General features: G+C 49.5%; 2 protein-coding genes across 4 annotated transcripts; both read right to left on the bottom strand.

Moving 5' to 3' along the window:
• Positions 1 to 503: 503 nt before the first annotated feature.
• Positions 504 to 1,850, bottom strand: LOC115529710 (glutenin, high molecular weight subunit PW212). Its single transcript, XM_030338683.1, has 4 exons — positions 1,795 to 1,850; positions 1,649 to 1,704; positions 1,365 to 1,562; positions 504 to 1,211 (listed from the first exon to the last, which is right to left on the bottom strand). Exons 1-4 carry the CDS (start codon positions 1,815 to 1,817, stop codon positions 652 to 654), a joined length of 837 nt encoding a protein of 278 aa, XP_030194543.1. The 5' UTR covers positions 1,818 to 1,850; the 3' UTR covers positions 504 to 651.
• A 969-nt stretch (positions 1,851 to 2,819) lies between these two features.
• lrp10 (low density lipoprotein receptor-related protein 10) lies at positions 2,820 to 13,192 on the bottom strand. 3 transcript variants are annotated; one of them, XM_030337482.1, is made up of 10 exons: positions 13,087 to 13,192; positions 12,270 to 12,449; positions 12,131 to 12,163; positions 11,864 to 12,008; positions 10,700 to 10,896; positions 9,462 to 10,063; positions 8,853 to 9,304; positions 7,973 to 8,167; positions 6,621 to 6,750; positions 2,820 to 5,025 (listed from the first exon to the last, which is right to left on the bottom strand). In XM_030337482.1, exons 2-10 carry the CDS (start codon positions 12,316 to 12,318, stop codon positions 4,330 to 4,332), a joined length of 2,499 nt encoding a protein of 832 aa, XP_030193342.1. In that variant the 5' UTR covers positions 12,319 to 12,449; positions 13,087 to 13,192; the 3' UTR covers positions 2,820 to 4,329. The 3 variants fall into 3 exon arrangements, with proteins under 3 accessions (XP_030193342.1, XP_030193345.1, XP_030193343.1); XM_030337485.1 differs by having other exon boundaries at positions 4,330 to 5,025; positions 12,131 to 12,160; XM_030337483.1 differs by lacking the exon at positions 13,087 to 13,192 and adding an exon at positions 12,678 to 13,029 and having other exon boundaries at positions 4,330 to 5,025.
• Positions 13,193 to 13,380: the final 188 nt, after the last annotated feature.

Genomic DNA, 13,380 nt, shown 5'->3' with positions numbered 1-13,380 from the left:
AGTGTCAACGTCTTGCTCCCGCAAGTACAGTGCCAGCCCCGGCATTCGCGAGTTGCAAATAAGTTGCCTAGCGGCAGTTAACGTCTGACAATATTTTGATATTGCATTTTCTCAGAGTCAAAGAACAAATGCCTTTTCAAAAGAAAACTGTGCCCGTTAAAATGATTAGTTTTATGTTGCAATTGAGCGTTTCACAACCACAAAAGGTCTCCGAAGTCAAATCAGCCCTCTTTACCCACACACACACCAGATAGTCGCCACGCCAATTTACACCAACCGCTACTGCAGCCTCTTTAATGCTAGTTCAGACATTTCACGCTGCAAGTCCCAGGTAGACAGAATCACCAATGGAGGCATTTTATAGGGAAGACGACTCCAATATTAGCCACCAATATTATAATTCGAAGCCCCCAGCCAAAATTATTATTTCAGACGCATAAAATGTGCATATAGCGAGGCATAAGCTTGTAGTTCGCAGCACAAATATATGAAAAAAAGGGGCCTTCTGATGTAGAATTTGTAACTTTATTGACCATCAAATCAAATGCATGAAGTTTCCACCACCAGAAAGACATTGCATCTACGGAGAAAGAAGTTCTTGAACCCTACATGGAATCCCATTGTCCCAGCCAGGCTCCACATCTGGTGGTCTCAGCCTACCCATTGACCTTCATAGGCCTGGAACTGCTGCTCCACATCCTGGCCTTTTCCAGGTCCTTCTGGCTCAGCCGGCTGGTAGCTCTGATCCGAGTATTGTGAGTAACTCTGCATCTGCTGTTCCTGGTTCTTGGCAGGGTAGTCATATCGGATGTAACGGTTTTCCTGCCAGTCATCTCTGCCACGCTCAACACTACTGCTAGACTGGGTGTAGGTTCCCGGAGGATACTGGCCAGTGATGAACATCGCATCGTAAGGGTAGAAATACCCTAATGAAGCCTGGGGCATAAGGGCTGCAGGGCTGGGGAAGGCCTCAGCCTGACCTACAGCAGCTTCATACGATGGCGGTGGGGGTACACCGCGTTCCTGGGTCTCAGACTCATAGTGTCCGTCCTCCATTGTGCTCTCGATGTTGAGCAGCTCTCCTGGGATGAACTCTGGTCCAGGTGGGGGCGCACTGCTGGGGCCGGCCATTTGTCCCTTGGGGCCAGCGTGACCGTCAGAAGCGGCTCTTGACCCACCAGAGAACGTGCGTGGAGGAATTGCCCAGGAGCCTTTCAGTAGCAAACAAGCAGAGAACAGACCGCATTTTAACCTATTTCAGTGCAAGTGATACGTCAATCCCCACGGAGTGAGTGAGGTTTTAAAATGCTTATTTTTAAAATACCACCATCCATGGAGAAGGTTTTGATGAAAGCTGAAGTTACCTTGAGATGAGCCCTTTGGGGAAGAATAGCCTCCGTTGAATCCTGTAGGGGGAGGAGAAGGCAGCGCCCCCGAGGACAAACCCTGTGCACCGGGTCCAGACATGGAGCCAGAGGTTTCATGGCTGGGGTACAGCTGCTCTTTGGGTTGGGCACCCCACGGATCTTGAGAATACCCGCCTTTATATTGTGGGGCAAACCCTACAGAAGCAGCCACCAGCACTCAATTAAACCATTAAGCGTAATCCCTTTTGTTAAGTAAAACAAGTCCACTTTAAACTACATACCTTTTTTAATAGGGCTACATTCGATATCCCAAAGCAGGATAGCTTGGAGGAAGACCCTAAAACAGATAAGAGACAGCCAATATTGAAGCAAAGAACTCCCCTAAGAAATTTTGAAATAACACGCGAAAAAATGACCACTTGCTTACCATGTAAAGAGGATTGCTGTCATAATTACAATGGGACGACTCCACTGCAGACCAAATCTATGTGGAGGGTTTTTAAATGTTGCCAGCCCCCAGCTGACCTATCAGTGCTTAACGAGGTGATGATGCACAGCTGTCCCTGAATGATTTGGTCACAGGTGAACCTTTTTCTACTCTACCCTTTTGAGGGAGCGTCCTCCTCTCTTTCCTTTTCTACCTTTAATTCAATATCCAACCCTTCACAAATGATCCATCACTTTGTATATTGTTCAGCAATACAGTATTCCTCTGTTCTTCTACCATGCCTCTGTAATACAAATCATACTAATCGTCCAATGAAAATGTAAATAGCATTGTTTGTGGCCAAAACACGACCCACCTGATGTACCACTGTTGCAACCCACTTATAGGTCCCGCTTCCTGTAGTTGGAATAGTACTTGCAGCATAATGGCCACATTGGACCAAATATGTTTCCGGTGGGCTCTCTAATGTTAATTTGATCTTTAGTGTATATTTGGCTTGGGAACGCCTCGGGATCCCCCCCATCAGAGCTGGTCAATGTGGCCCGGGAAAGGGAAGTCTGGGGCCCCCTGCTTGAGCTGCTCCCCCCGCGACCCGACCCCAGATAAGCAGATGAAGATGAGTGTATATCTTTAGTCTTTATGTGCCAAAATTATTTTTCTTAGTGTGTGATCATTCTCAGCCTCCAGATTAACATTTATATTTAGCATACGCTTTTATCCAGTTCGTAGGGAACAGGCGTCTTGGTCAGGGACAATCCCTCTTTACTTTGAGTATTTTGATAAAAGACTTCATCTAAAAATGTCTGCATATCCATATTTTGGATATGCAGGCCTGCTTGGTACCATTTTAAAAATGTTACATTACAATCAATTTCACTCCCAAAGATAACGATGGACTACAAAATGTTCACTCCCTTCTCACTCATGCCTGCCCTCTCACCTGTGCAGTCAAGGCACCTCAAATATATAATCTTAAAACACAACAAAAGGGATGGGACAACAAGTAAAAGTGCAAAATATTTTTAATCTGAGCCACATTTTACTTATGTACAGTGAATTTGACCCTAGTGATTCATAAACATCACGTCCTGGCTTAGGCCTACAATATTACAAGTTTAAACAACAGTCCAAATAGTACGTCTCTCAGAGGCCGATACATTCATTAAAGCAACATTTTAAGAACTGACGACTCGCCCAAAAATTTAAACGAGGGGTGAAAACAATTAAAATGGATTCCAGGAACAAATGGCACATTACAAGTTGGTTCACTCGTCGTCATTGTAGAATCCAAAACATGACGGGAAGCGATCGTCTCTTCTTCTGGGTCGACAATTCAAGTAGCGGCTCGTTCACTCTTCCCACACCTTCGGTGTCACCGGGCGGCCGTTTTGTCCAGACCTTCCTGAAGTCCTTTGACACTTCTAGTCTAGCTCTGACCAAAACCACATGCATACATTCTGACAGAAAAGCTCTTGATTGCAGGGTTCCTACCGGAACCGCGGTGCGCAATGGTGCACGCGAAACAGCCCGCCAGAACCTAGAAAACAGGAACATTTTATTGCTAGTAGCCATAGCGATATAGACATGCGTTGATTTCTTTTCCGGCGTGGCCTTGCGCTGTGTGGAGTGGTGGCGGGTACGACGTCTATTGTGCTCCTGTTTCTGTGGGCGCACAGATTGTTTGTCGTGCCCCGTTGTTTCGGTTGTCCCCTCAGATTGCTGCCGGGGAAAGGTTTGTGGTAAAGGCACTTAATTAAGGAATATTGATTTTGTTTGATTTCTGACCAGAAGCATGATACAAGGTGATGCGGAAATAAGCAGGAGCGATTCTATGAACATACTCCACGACTACAGATATCCTCCCCAAACACAAAACTGCACGTGCGTTTGTAAATATGCATTTCCTCACTAGTCATACAAAGACCCATGTATGGCGTCTTCTAAAATGACGACTACTAATATTTATTTTGACAGTAGCCACAGCAAGCAAATAGGGTCCGTTATTATTCTGTGCAAAAAAAAAAATTCAACCTTCTTCAAAATAAAAAACAAAAAGACAGCCCGGCGTGGTTAAGCGCTCATTCGAAGCAGAACTCAAGACACACAGGCTCCCTCTCACACGTCAGCCAGGCAAACTCTATCCCACACAAATACTTTAGAGATTAAAACAAAAAAAAAAGGTTGACTTAGTCCCCGGATACAAGAAGTCATGTGTCGCTGAATCTAGCACAAAGCCATTTTAAAAATAAAAACTTTTTTTTTTAAAAAAGGCACTAGACCTGCCCATGGTGGCCACCGCATCCTGCGCTTGAGTTCGAAACCAAAAACACGAAGACAGAGATAGACTCAACGGGGCGGCCGGTGTCCCGGCGTTACTGTGGTAGAAGACCCCGGGGTTGGGCGGGGTCGGTGGGGGGAAGGGAATGGCTGGGTTTTGATTGGCTTGTGGCTTGTCAGGTGAGCGTGATTATAAAGTTAAAAATAAAAACAAGGTGACCAGGAGGGGGCGCCGGTTCACGTCAGCATGGGCACGTCGTCCTCGGAGACGGCGTCCTCCGCCAGCGGGATCAGCAGCACCTCGTCGTCCGAGGTGGAGGAGGAGGAGCAGGAGGTGGTGGAGAAGGAGGGCGACGCCGACAGAGGCATGGAGTTGGACGAGGAGAAGGACGAGGAGAAGGACGGGGAGGGCCTGAACAGCGAGATCCTCTGGCCCAGCGACTGGAAGATGGAGGCCAGGGAGGGGCTGCTGGGCGCGGGGGCGGGGGCGGGGCCTTGGCCGCCGTGGGGGGGCGTGCGGGGGGCCTCCGCGTCGGGCGCCGGGGGGGCGTAGGGAGGGGGCGGCGGGGACGGGGCGGAGAACATCGGGGAGTCGGCCTGGGCAGGGGAAGTGGGCGTGGCCTGCGCCAACAGGCCCAGCTTGTGCGGCACGGGCTGGTTGACGGCCTCCACCGCCAGGGAGACGCCGGTGGTCGACGCCGGGGGAGGGGCCCCGGCGGCGGAGGAGGAGGAGCCGTCCGCCTGGCCCGGCTGACCGGAGGAGGCGGAGCCGGCGGCGTGGGCGGGCCTGGAGGGGGTGCGCGGGAGGAAGCCCCACCTCCTCAGGCGACGGACGGCGCGGCGGACGAAGCGCGGGCGGCGGCGGCGGCGGGGGGAGGCGGCCGTGTCCTGCCGCAGCAGCTGGAGGATCCCCCGCAGGGAGAGGGAGGTGGCCTGGAGGGGGGGGGGGGAGGAGGAGGAAGAAGAGGAGGGACGTCAGAAGGAGACCAGGGTGATGTCAACACACGCTGGACTGATCCTCTACCCATTCCTCGCCGCAGCGTTTAAAACACACAGGATTATCTTGCGTCGATGTGCTTTTAATAATTGCTCAATAGAACATATAGGACCGATTAAAACCTTTTTTGAAAACAAAAAAACTTTAGGGGTTGGTTATAACCGATACATTGAACCCGCCAAGAATGAGCAAAAGAGGACAGGAAGAAAGAACCAACGCTTCCAGCCAGTGTTTCACCACTGATCCACAGACAGCAGGAGCAGTCGTTGCTGGGGGCTTATCCCAGACAACGCAGGCTTTGTGTAAAACAGGTAATCCCCACCCCCTCCCTCCACGTCCCCACCCTGGGTGTCTTCACCAGCTAATAAAAGCAGTGGAGCTGTGAGACCCAGCTTTGAGGCATATTGGCCATTTTCATATTGACGGCTTATCTCATAACTTCCACTGAATGAGTGGTCGTCATGTCTCGACAACATAGCACGAATAAGGGACAGTTATCTACAGTGTCCCAGATATCACAACACACCGAATCTTAAAACAGCAATGCAAATAGTGTGATGAAATTCCATGTTTTAATAATTCAGGTTGTGTTATCTAGCCACCCCTTCTGTTAAATGGTGTTATCTGTGAAGGGTGGGTGAAACTGTATACTAGGCTCACTCAACTGGAGGAGACTGATGTACGAAGACATTAAAAGGTATAGGTAAATTTTCTAACTATTGTGAGCTTTTTTGCACACAAGAGTCTCATCTGTCGTAGACGCAATATCTCATTAAGGCTAATTAAGAATGTCATTAATTTGACAACACATACGCAGCATTTAAAAAAAAACGCGCAACACAACAGAATGCAGACACCATATTCCATAAAACGTGCCCCATTACACCAAACTAACAGAAATCTTTCCCGGGGACACTGAAAAGTGATGCATAACATCCGAGTCAAGACATCGATGTTGAAACAAACCAAAAGCCCCAACGTAGCTCAACCCCCCACCCCACTGATGGAAAGACGACCTCAATAACATCATGAGTCACAGACAGTGAAACAGTGTGCAGTCTGGTTCACTCCTATTAAGGGCTTTCTTGAAACACTTCCTTTGTCGTTTGGGTTATTTGCAGATGGTTCCCTTAAATGAGCTTGTGTTGGGTCTATTTGCATTCGTTTTCTTGAGTTGCAGTGCCTTGAGCCCTCAGAGCCACTGTACATTCCCTCAACCACACTGGTGTCCACACTGGTGTCCTAGTGTCCCAAGGAACGCCAAACTTTGGTTCTTACGAGAAGAATGATTACTCATTCCCGCAGAGCATCGAACTTAAGTGTCTAGATTGCTGGTTCCCCTTCCAGGAAAACACACACAGTACTTATCGTGTGTATTGCGTATAGGATTCATCACAGAAGTGTACACTTTAGTGAAGCATCTGTCCCGGGGTGGAGCCCTGAAGTAAAGGATTGGAAAGGCTTCCAACTTGTTACTCGTTACCTTCCCCTGTTGTTTATTTGTAAAAGTGACCCGTAACCCGTCTCTCACCTCATTGGGGTTCTCTGTAGGGAAGTCCTCCACTGGCGGGATGACGCCCTGGGCGATCAGCTGACCGTAGGAGGGCGGGGCCTGCTGCTGGATGAGCTCCGCCTCCTGGCGGCTGATTGGAGCGAACATGCTGCAGCGAACCAGACCCCAAACAGGGAGCAGGGGATTAGTGGCCAATCACATGTTCAGTGCAACACTTTGTGAAGGAGAAACAGAATACCGAGAATATGCTGTTATATCAAGACACACGCATCTTCTTTTACTACATTATAATTTCACAGCCTCAAGTGACGAGTCATTGGTCATGGTTAACGAGCGATGACCAGTCAGTTTCTGTGCAAGTTACAATGCGTTCCCTTACAGCCAAAAGTATCGGCCATAAAAAAGCAATTAAAGTACAATTGATAACTAGCCTGAAACAAGGACACAGCTCAGCAAAGCTCATGGCTCAATCCCGAGGGCCATAAGCTTTGCTCAGCTGTTTCAAATAAAAATAAAATAAAATAAATGGAAGGTGACGCATGGCTGTTGAAAACATGGATCGTTTTCCAGGGCGGAATTAAAATTTGAACAGCGCCTAAAAGAAACATGGACATTTTAGAGAACCTGTTCTACCGCTCATCGTAATGCAAACGGTTCCACCGTGTAACGTCACCCTCGCACACGTGATGGAGGATTGTGGAAGTCGCTCTCTGTAGCAGAGATGGACTTTAGGATAAACCGGGTCTGTAGCTTAGCAACAAGCGCACGGAGCGCGAGGGAGGTGAGCTCGCTGAGCAGCACCCACGCGAAATGTACTCTCTCTGAGAGCGGCTGCTGCAGCACCACTTCTGACACTGCTCCACACAACAGAGCAGGTGGACCTTCTCCCTCAGCCGTCACGACCATGTGTGTACCGTCTCTCTCCCTGTCCTGCGTCAGCCCCCAGGGCCAGTGAGCATCCAACTTTTAGGCATACAAACACTTTTATCAAAAGCCGATTACAAATGGGGCTGAGAACGATCAAAGAATCCAATCAAAACTGGAGTAGCAACCAAAAAAAAGAATGCGAAACTGATTTTTTCTGATTTTTTTTTATCAAATCAGAAATACAGAGAGCACCGCGAAGCCTTCAGAATCAGACATAAAAATAAAATAAAGTATTCAAGCCTGTCAGAACACAGCCACCCCCGTGCGTGGTCGAGGTGTGACTCAGAACGGGGCTTTTAACACGAGCCTCGTCTAAAGATCATTTTCAGTCATCGTTGAATTTTCCCAAACTAAGCTCACATCATTCTTACTGTTGATAAAAAATAAGAGGACATTTTGAGCTGCGGGGGAGGGAGGGGGGGGGGGTCGAGGGGGGGGCCTACCTGTACTCGCGGGTCCTGAGGGAGTAGAGCTTGCAGGTGCACGCCATGGCGATGACCAGCAGCAGGCCGCACACCAGGCTGCCCACGGTCGCCGCGGTGATGACCTTGCGGGGCAGGACTACGGTGCAGTTGAGCTCGTCCGTGCCGTCCTTGCAGTCCACCTGGCCGTCGCAGCGCCAGCTCTCAAACACACACCTGGGGCCAGGAGGGGGAGTCACTCGGTGGGAATATGCTAGGGAACGCATCTCACACGCACGCGCACGCGCACACGTGTGGGACCGGGCGCTCCTCAAGGCTAGGCCGACCTAAGGCTGACGCTAGCAAGCTAGTCCCATGTTTATTTTTTTTTTTGCATTTACATTTTTTATGCTTTATTACAGAGTGAGACGGACAGGAAGGTATGGAGAGCGAGGAGAGGACATGCGGACCTCAAGCAGAACCCGGGTCACTGCGATCAGGGATAAACCTTAATGGTCTGCGCTCTACCTGGCCTGGGACACAGGACTGCAGGGGTTGAATGTTTCAGAATGTAGCGTACTCTGGCCGGTTTCTCCTAACTGCCTACCCCAGCTTTAATACTCAGCAGCTGCCCAGTACTGGATCTTCCCGTGAGGTAAAGATAGTTCCATCTATGAATGTACAAACAAACTATTTGTGTGTGTAAACTTTGTGCTGTTATGCTCTGCCATTTCAGCATTTGCGTTTCACAAGAGTGTGTGTATAGGTGTGCGTGTGTGCTAATAAATAATGATGAGTCCATATAATAAGTAACACATTATTTGTAAATTGCGTTACTTATTCAAATGTCTGCCTCTCTCTCTCTCTATATCTATATCTATATCTATATACATATAAAAAATAGCGCTGAACCGGTGCGTACCGGTCGCTGTCGCAGTGGAAGGTCCCGGGCTGGCACACGGTGCAGTCCCTCTCGTCGCTGCCGTCGGCGCAGTACAGCTGGTAGTTGCACCTCTCCACGGCCGGGTAGCACACGGGACGCCCCATCATGCGACCCGCCACCGACGCCGGCACCGCCGTCCGCTGCCCGGCTCCGCCCCCGCACGCAAACTGCTCGCGGCCGCAGCCCCGGCAGCCCGCCTCGTCGCGCCCCGTCTCGGGGCAGTCCCAGCGGCCGTCGCAGCGCTGCTCGCGGGTGAAGCACCCCCCCGCCGAGCCCCCGCAGCGCTGCTCCCACGGCGGGCAGTAGCCGCCCACGCGGAAGGTGGCGTTGAAGCCGCGGCCCGGGGAGCCGGCCGCGGCGTGGTAGGAGAGCGACAGCAGGCCCGTCCGCGACTCCACCTGCACAGACTTGTAGTTGGAGCTGCTGGTCACCTGTACAGGTGAGAGGGGGGGGGGGGGGGGGGGGGGGGGGCTTGGCTTAACAAGGGTCTAGGAGTACGGTGGGACAGCAGCAGCAGACTTTGATGGTGGGGAACATTTTGAAGATATTAATTATTAATCCCTATGACAAACACACACACACACGTACGATTTTGATGACCTCTCCGGAGCCCTCCTGGCGGTTGTAGATGGCTAGCCTGTCCCTGGGGCCCAGCTCCAGCTGCTGGAGGTCCAGCTTCAAGGGCCGAGGGTCCTGGGGGTCCACGGTCCAGACGCACACCATCGAGGCCCCGCGGTTGAAAGGCGGGGCAAAGGTCCCGTAGAAGGTCTGCAGGACCCCCCCGCAGGGCCAGTCCTCCGCCGCCGAGGGGGGGGGCCGGGTGGCGTTGGGCTGCCTGCTGGAGGGCGGGGGGGCGGGCCTCGGCTCCGCCCAGGGCTGGTAGTCATCCCGGCTGTAGCCGTCCTTCTCCATCAGCTGGGACCACAGGTCCTCCTCGTCGAGGCCCACCGTCGTCTGGGGCTGGCGCCGCGTGGAGGTGGCGTTCCTCTCGGCTCCTCCTCCTCCTCCTCCTCCTCCCTGCAGGGGCTTGGCGTCGTCGTCGTCCTCCTCCTCCTCCTCCCCGTCACAGCCCCGCTCGTCGGCGCCGAGCCCCTCCCCCAGACACTCCACCCGGCCGTTGCAGCGCCAGGACAGGGGGAGGCAGCGGCCGCTGGCGCACTCAAAGGAGGCCGGCGGGCACTCGACGCTGTCTGGAGGGCGAGACATAATTACTGATAAAATACCCCGAAAAAAAAAGAAAAAAGCGCTGTAGTCAAGATTATAGAGTAGTTACACAGCAGAAAAAAAGAGCAGAAGTGAGTACGATTTTGAGGATTAACGACCCGCAGAGAAAAAAATAACCCATGCATCTCCTCTCCATCCGTTTCCTCACCATTGAGAGGTGTTGCATTGTCACGTGACCCGTCAGGGACAGGGCAAGATGGATTCCCCGAAACCAATCAGGGAAAAGAAATGAGCCCGGGGCATATATTCCAACAGAGCATTTCTCTCACTAATAGCTGGTGAATTCCTCGGCATTTCTGACAAATTGCACTCAGATGAAAGCCCTTAAATCTTACCTCCAGCCACTTCAAGCTGAAAGGACCAAAACCAATTTTCCATGTTCAAGTGCTACTAAACAACTTAACCAACTCCAGCGCTATACAATCTAATATTCAAAAAAACACTACATCAACTACATAATAAAAAAATTGAAAATGTACACCTGTTGTCCCACGCGTACACATAAACTTGTCTTAAATCTCCAGTATACGTGAACTCAAATTGACTTGCAGGAAATGTAAACCACAACAACAACAACAACAACATGCATCACGTGACCGCACCTCTGCTGTAGCTCAGCAGGAAGGACGACACAGGAAACAGGTGGGGCAGGAAGTGGTGCATCACCGTGACGTTACCCCCGGGGAACTCGATGGGGTCGGGCAACGTGGGGCCGCAGAGGACCACCGGCTCACGGCCCGGCAACGACGAATTCAGGGACACCCATTCCTTCTTGCAGCGCGTCGAGAACTGGGAGAAGCTGTGTGTGGGAGGGGAGAGACGGCACACACACACACACACACACACACACACACACACACACACACACACACACACACACACACACACACACACACACACACACACACACACACACACACACACACACACACACACACACACACTATTTTTTTAAACGGGCTGATGTGGACAATTCTTTGTGAGATTGGTCTACATTTGAGTGAGAACGCTCAACGTCATGATCACGTCTCCAGGCAGAGGTTCACAGTCATTTGGACTGTGCACCTCTGTAACTTCCCAACTAGAAAAAAGGACCATTCGGGATGTGTGATGATTTTTTTTTTATCCATCACCACAGCAGTGCTAAGCTGCTATAAATGTCCCTTACAGTTTTCATGATCTGGCAATTTGGTTGTTATTATAAAACTTGAGGAACGCAGTGAACTCCGCCTACCCGTGGCAGCCACCAAACGTTGGCAAACCCATTTCACCTTATCATACCTTCGGTACTTCTTAATAGGCTGGCATACCGTGCTACCGCCCAAGTCTATGTTTAGCTAAAATTCCAGAGAACAGAAACGCAAAGAAAACGAAAGTAGGGCGAACTGGAGGCGGGGCATTCAAATCAGATGAGTCACTAAGCTTGACAAGTTGCCAGGTAAAAGAGCAGGCCTACTTTCAAAGAAGGAGCGATCTAGAGTCTAAAGGTATGCCTTTTGCCAGAGGAGGTACACAAAGTTCAATTGCAATAGATATCAGAATTGACCATCCCTGAGGAGTATATACAAACACTTGACTCAAACAGGTCCCATTTACTGTGGGTAAGCCAATGTAGACCCAGGAGAAGGACCCTTGAATAAGGATAAGGTTGAAGATAACATGACAAATAAAATACAAAATCTATAGTTTAGTTAACTCAAGAATCACAAGCAAGGTAAGAGAAACCAATGTGAAAAAGAGGTTACCACCCCGAAACGCCTCCATACCTGAGAATGATGGGCTCATCCTCGTTCCCTTGGATAATCCAGCAGTCATAGATGGACCCGAAGCGGTAGGACCAGTTATGGTAGGACGAGCTTGTGATATCCCCCTGCTTACCGTCCAGTATTTGTGGGGCATGACCACATCGAGCTGAGAGGTATAGTAAGAGAAATAGTAACAGGGAAGAAGGTTAATCGGATAAAACACAATTCGTCTATGTTTATTTGTTTTCATAATGCGCGCGCACACACACGCGTGAATGGTCTCCTTACCAGAAGAGGATGCGGGTTTGAAATTGCTGCCTGCTGTCAATTAATAAGCAGAACAAATGACAAATTAACAACTCATGTAATTTAACTGACAAAATGTATGTGAAGAGAGAGAGCGAAAGAGAGGACATATTTCACAAACCTATGAGGCAGAGCACTATGAGGTTACATAGGTTGTATGAGACACTCATTGTAGTAGAAGATAAGCCGTTAAAATGTCAGTGAACATGAACAATAAATACATAAATTAAAACGGATTCATTCTCTCTTCCAACTTCAATCTTCCATCCTTAGCAGGCCTGGTTCCCGAAGACGACTTCTCCTGTGAGGCGAGCAGAGGAAAGGCGATACAGCTTAACAGAAGTGCAAAGAACTGGTTGACAGCCAACCTCAAAGTATTAGCATGTTAGCTGATTATCAGAAGAGCACTGTGAAAATAGTGAGAGCGATCTCTCAGAATCCATCGATGTCAAGTCGATGGAGGGTTATTATGGTCTAGAACACAATGTTTACACTATACTGGTTCCTGCCCCGTAATCCCCGTCCATACCAATGACGCAAGACAGCCCCGCGTCTCCGAGATAAAACCTTCAGCGATTGACGATAAAGTCTACTTTCCCCATTGATTGGGATCGATTTTGACAAAGCGTTGATTAAAACGATCACTGGAGTCACTTTCTATTTGTCCGAAGGTGTCGGGAGTGTGAACGGCAGGCGGTGGAGCGGAAGCCGTTTCCCCTGATCTCCGGAGAGCCTCAACAACACGGCTAGCAGGACAATGCTAACACCAACTTCCTTATCTTTAAAAAAAAAAAAACGCGTTTACGAGACGTGACATTTCCGTGAAAAGTTTCGGCCTCAAGAGTCGACGTTCACGATGTCACGGAATACAATTTTATATTGAACGTCAAACGGTAAACGACCAATGTTTTTTTGTGAGGACGACGTGGAAAGCTTACCGTTTTTCCGTCTCGGCCTTTCTTGTGTTGACTAGAGTTGTGCCTAACTTCCGTGTTGTTTTTATTTATTTATTTTGATTCGTTCCCACTGTCACGGGGAGGGGGCGTGTACCTACAGCCACCCAATGTAGTTACCTTTAGATAAAAAGTCATTCAAAAATGTAACTTCCTTTATATGATTTCCGTACATTCATTCAGCACTCTGGGAAATTAATCTGGATTTAAGAAATAAAAAGTGGTACTTTGGTGTTGTGCTATATTATTATTATTTAGGCTGTTTATTTTATTCATGTA

The sequence above is a fragment of the Gadus morhua genome, chromosome 17 (assembly GCF_902167405.1).
Source record: "Gadus morhua chromosome 17, gadMor3.0, whole genome shotgun sequence".
NCBI lineage: Eukaryota > Metazoa > Chordata > Actinopteri > Gadiformes > Gadidae > Gadus > Gadus morhua.
Note: the sequence above shows the minus strand (reverse complement) of the source record. Positions and strands in the feature narration are given on the sequence as shown.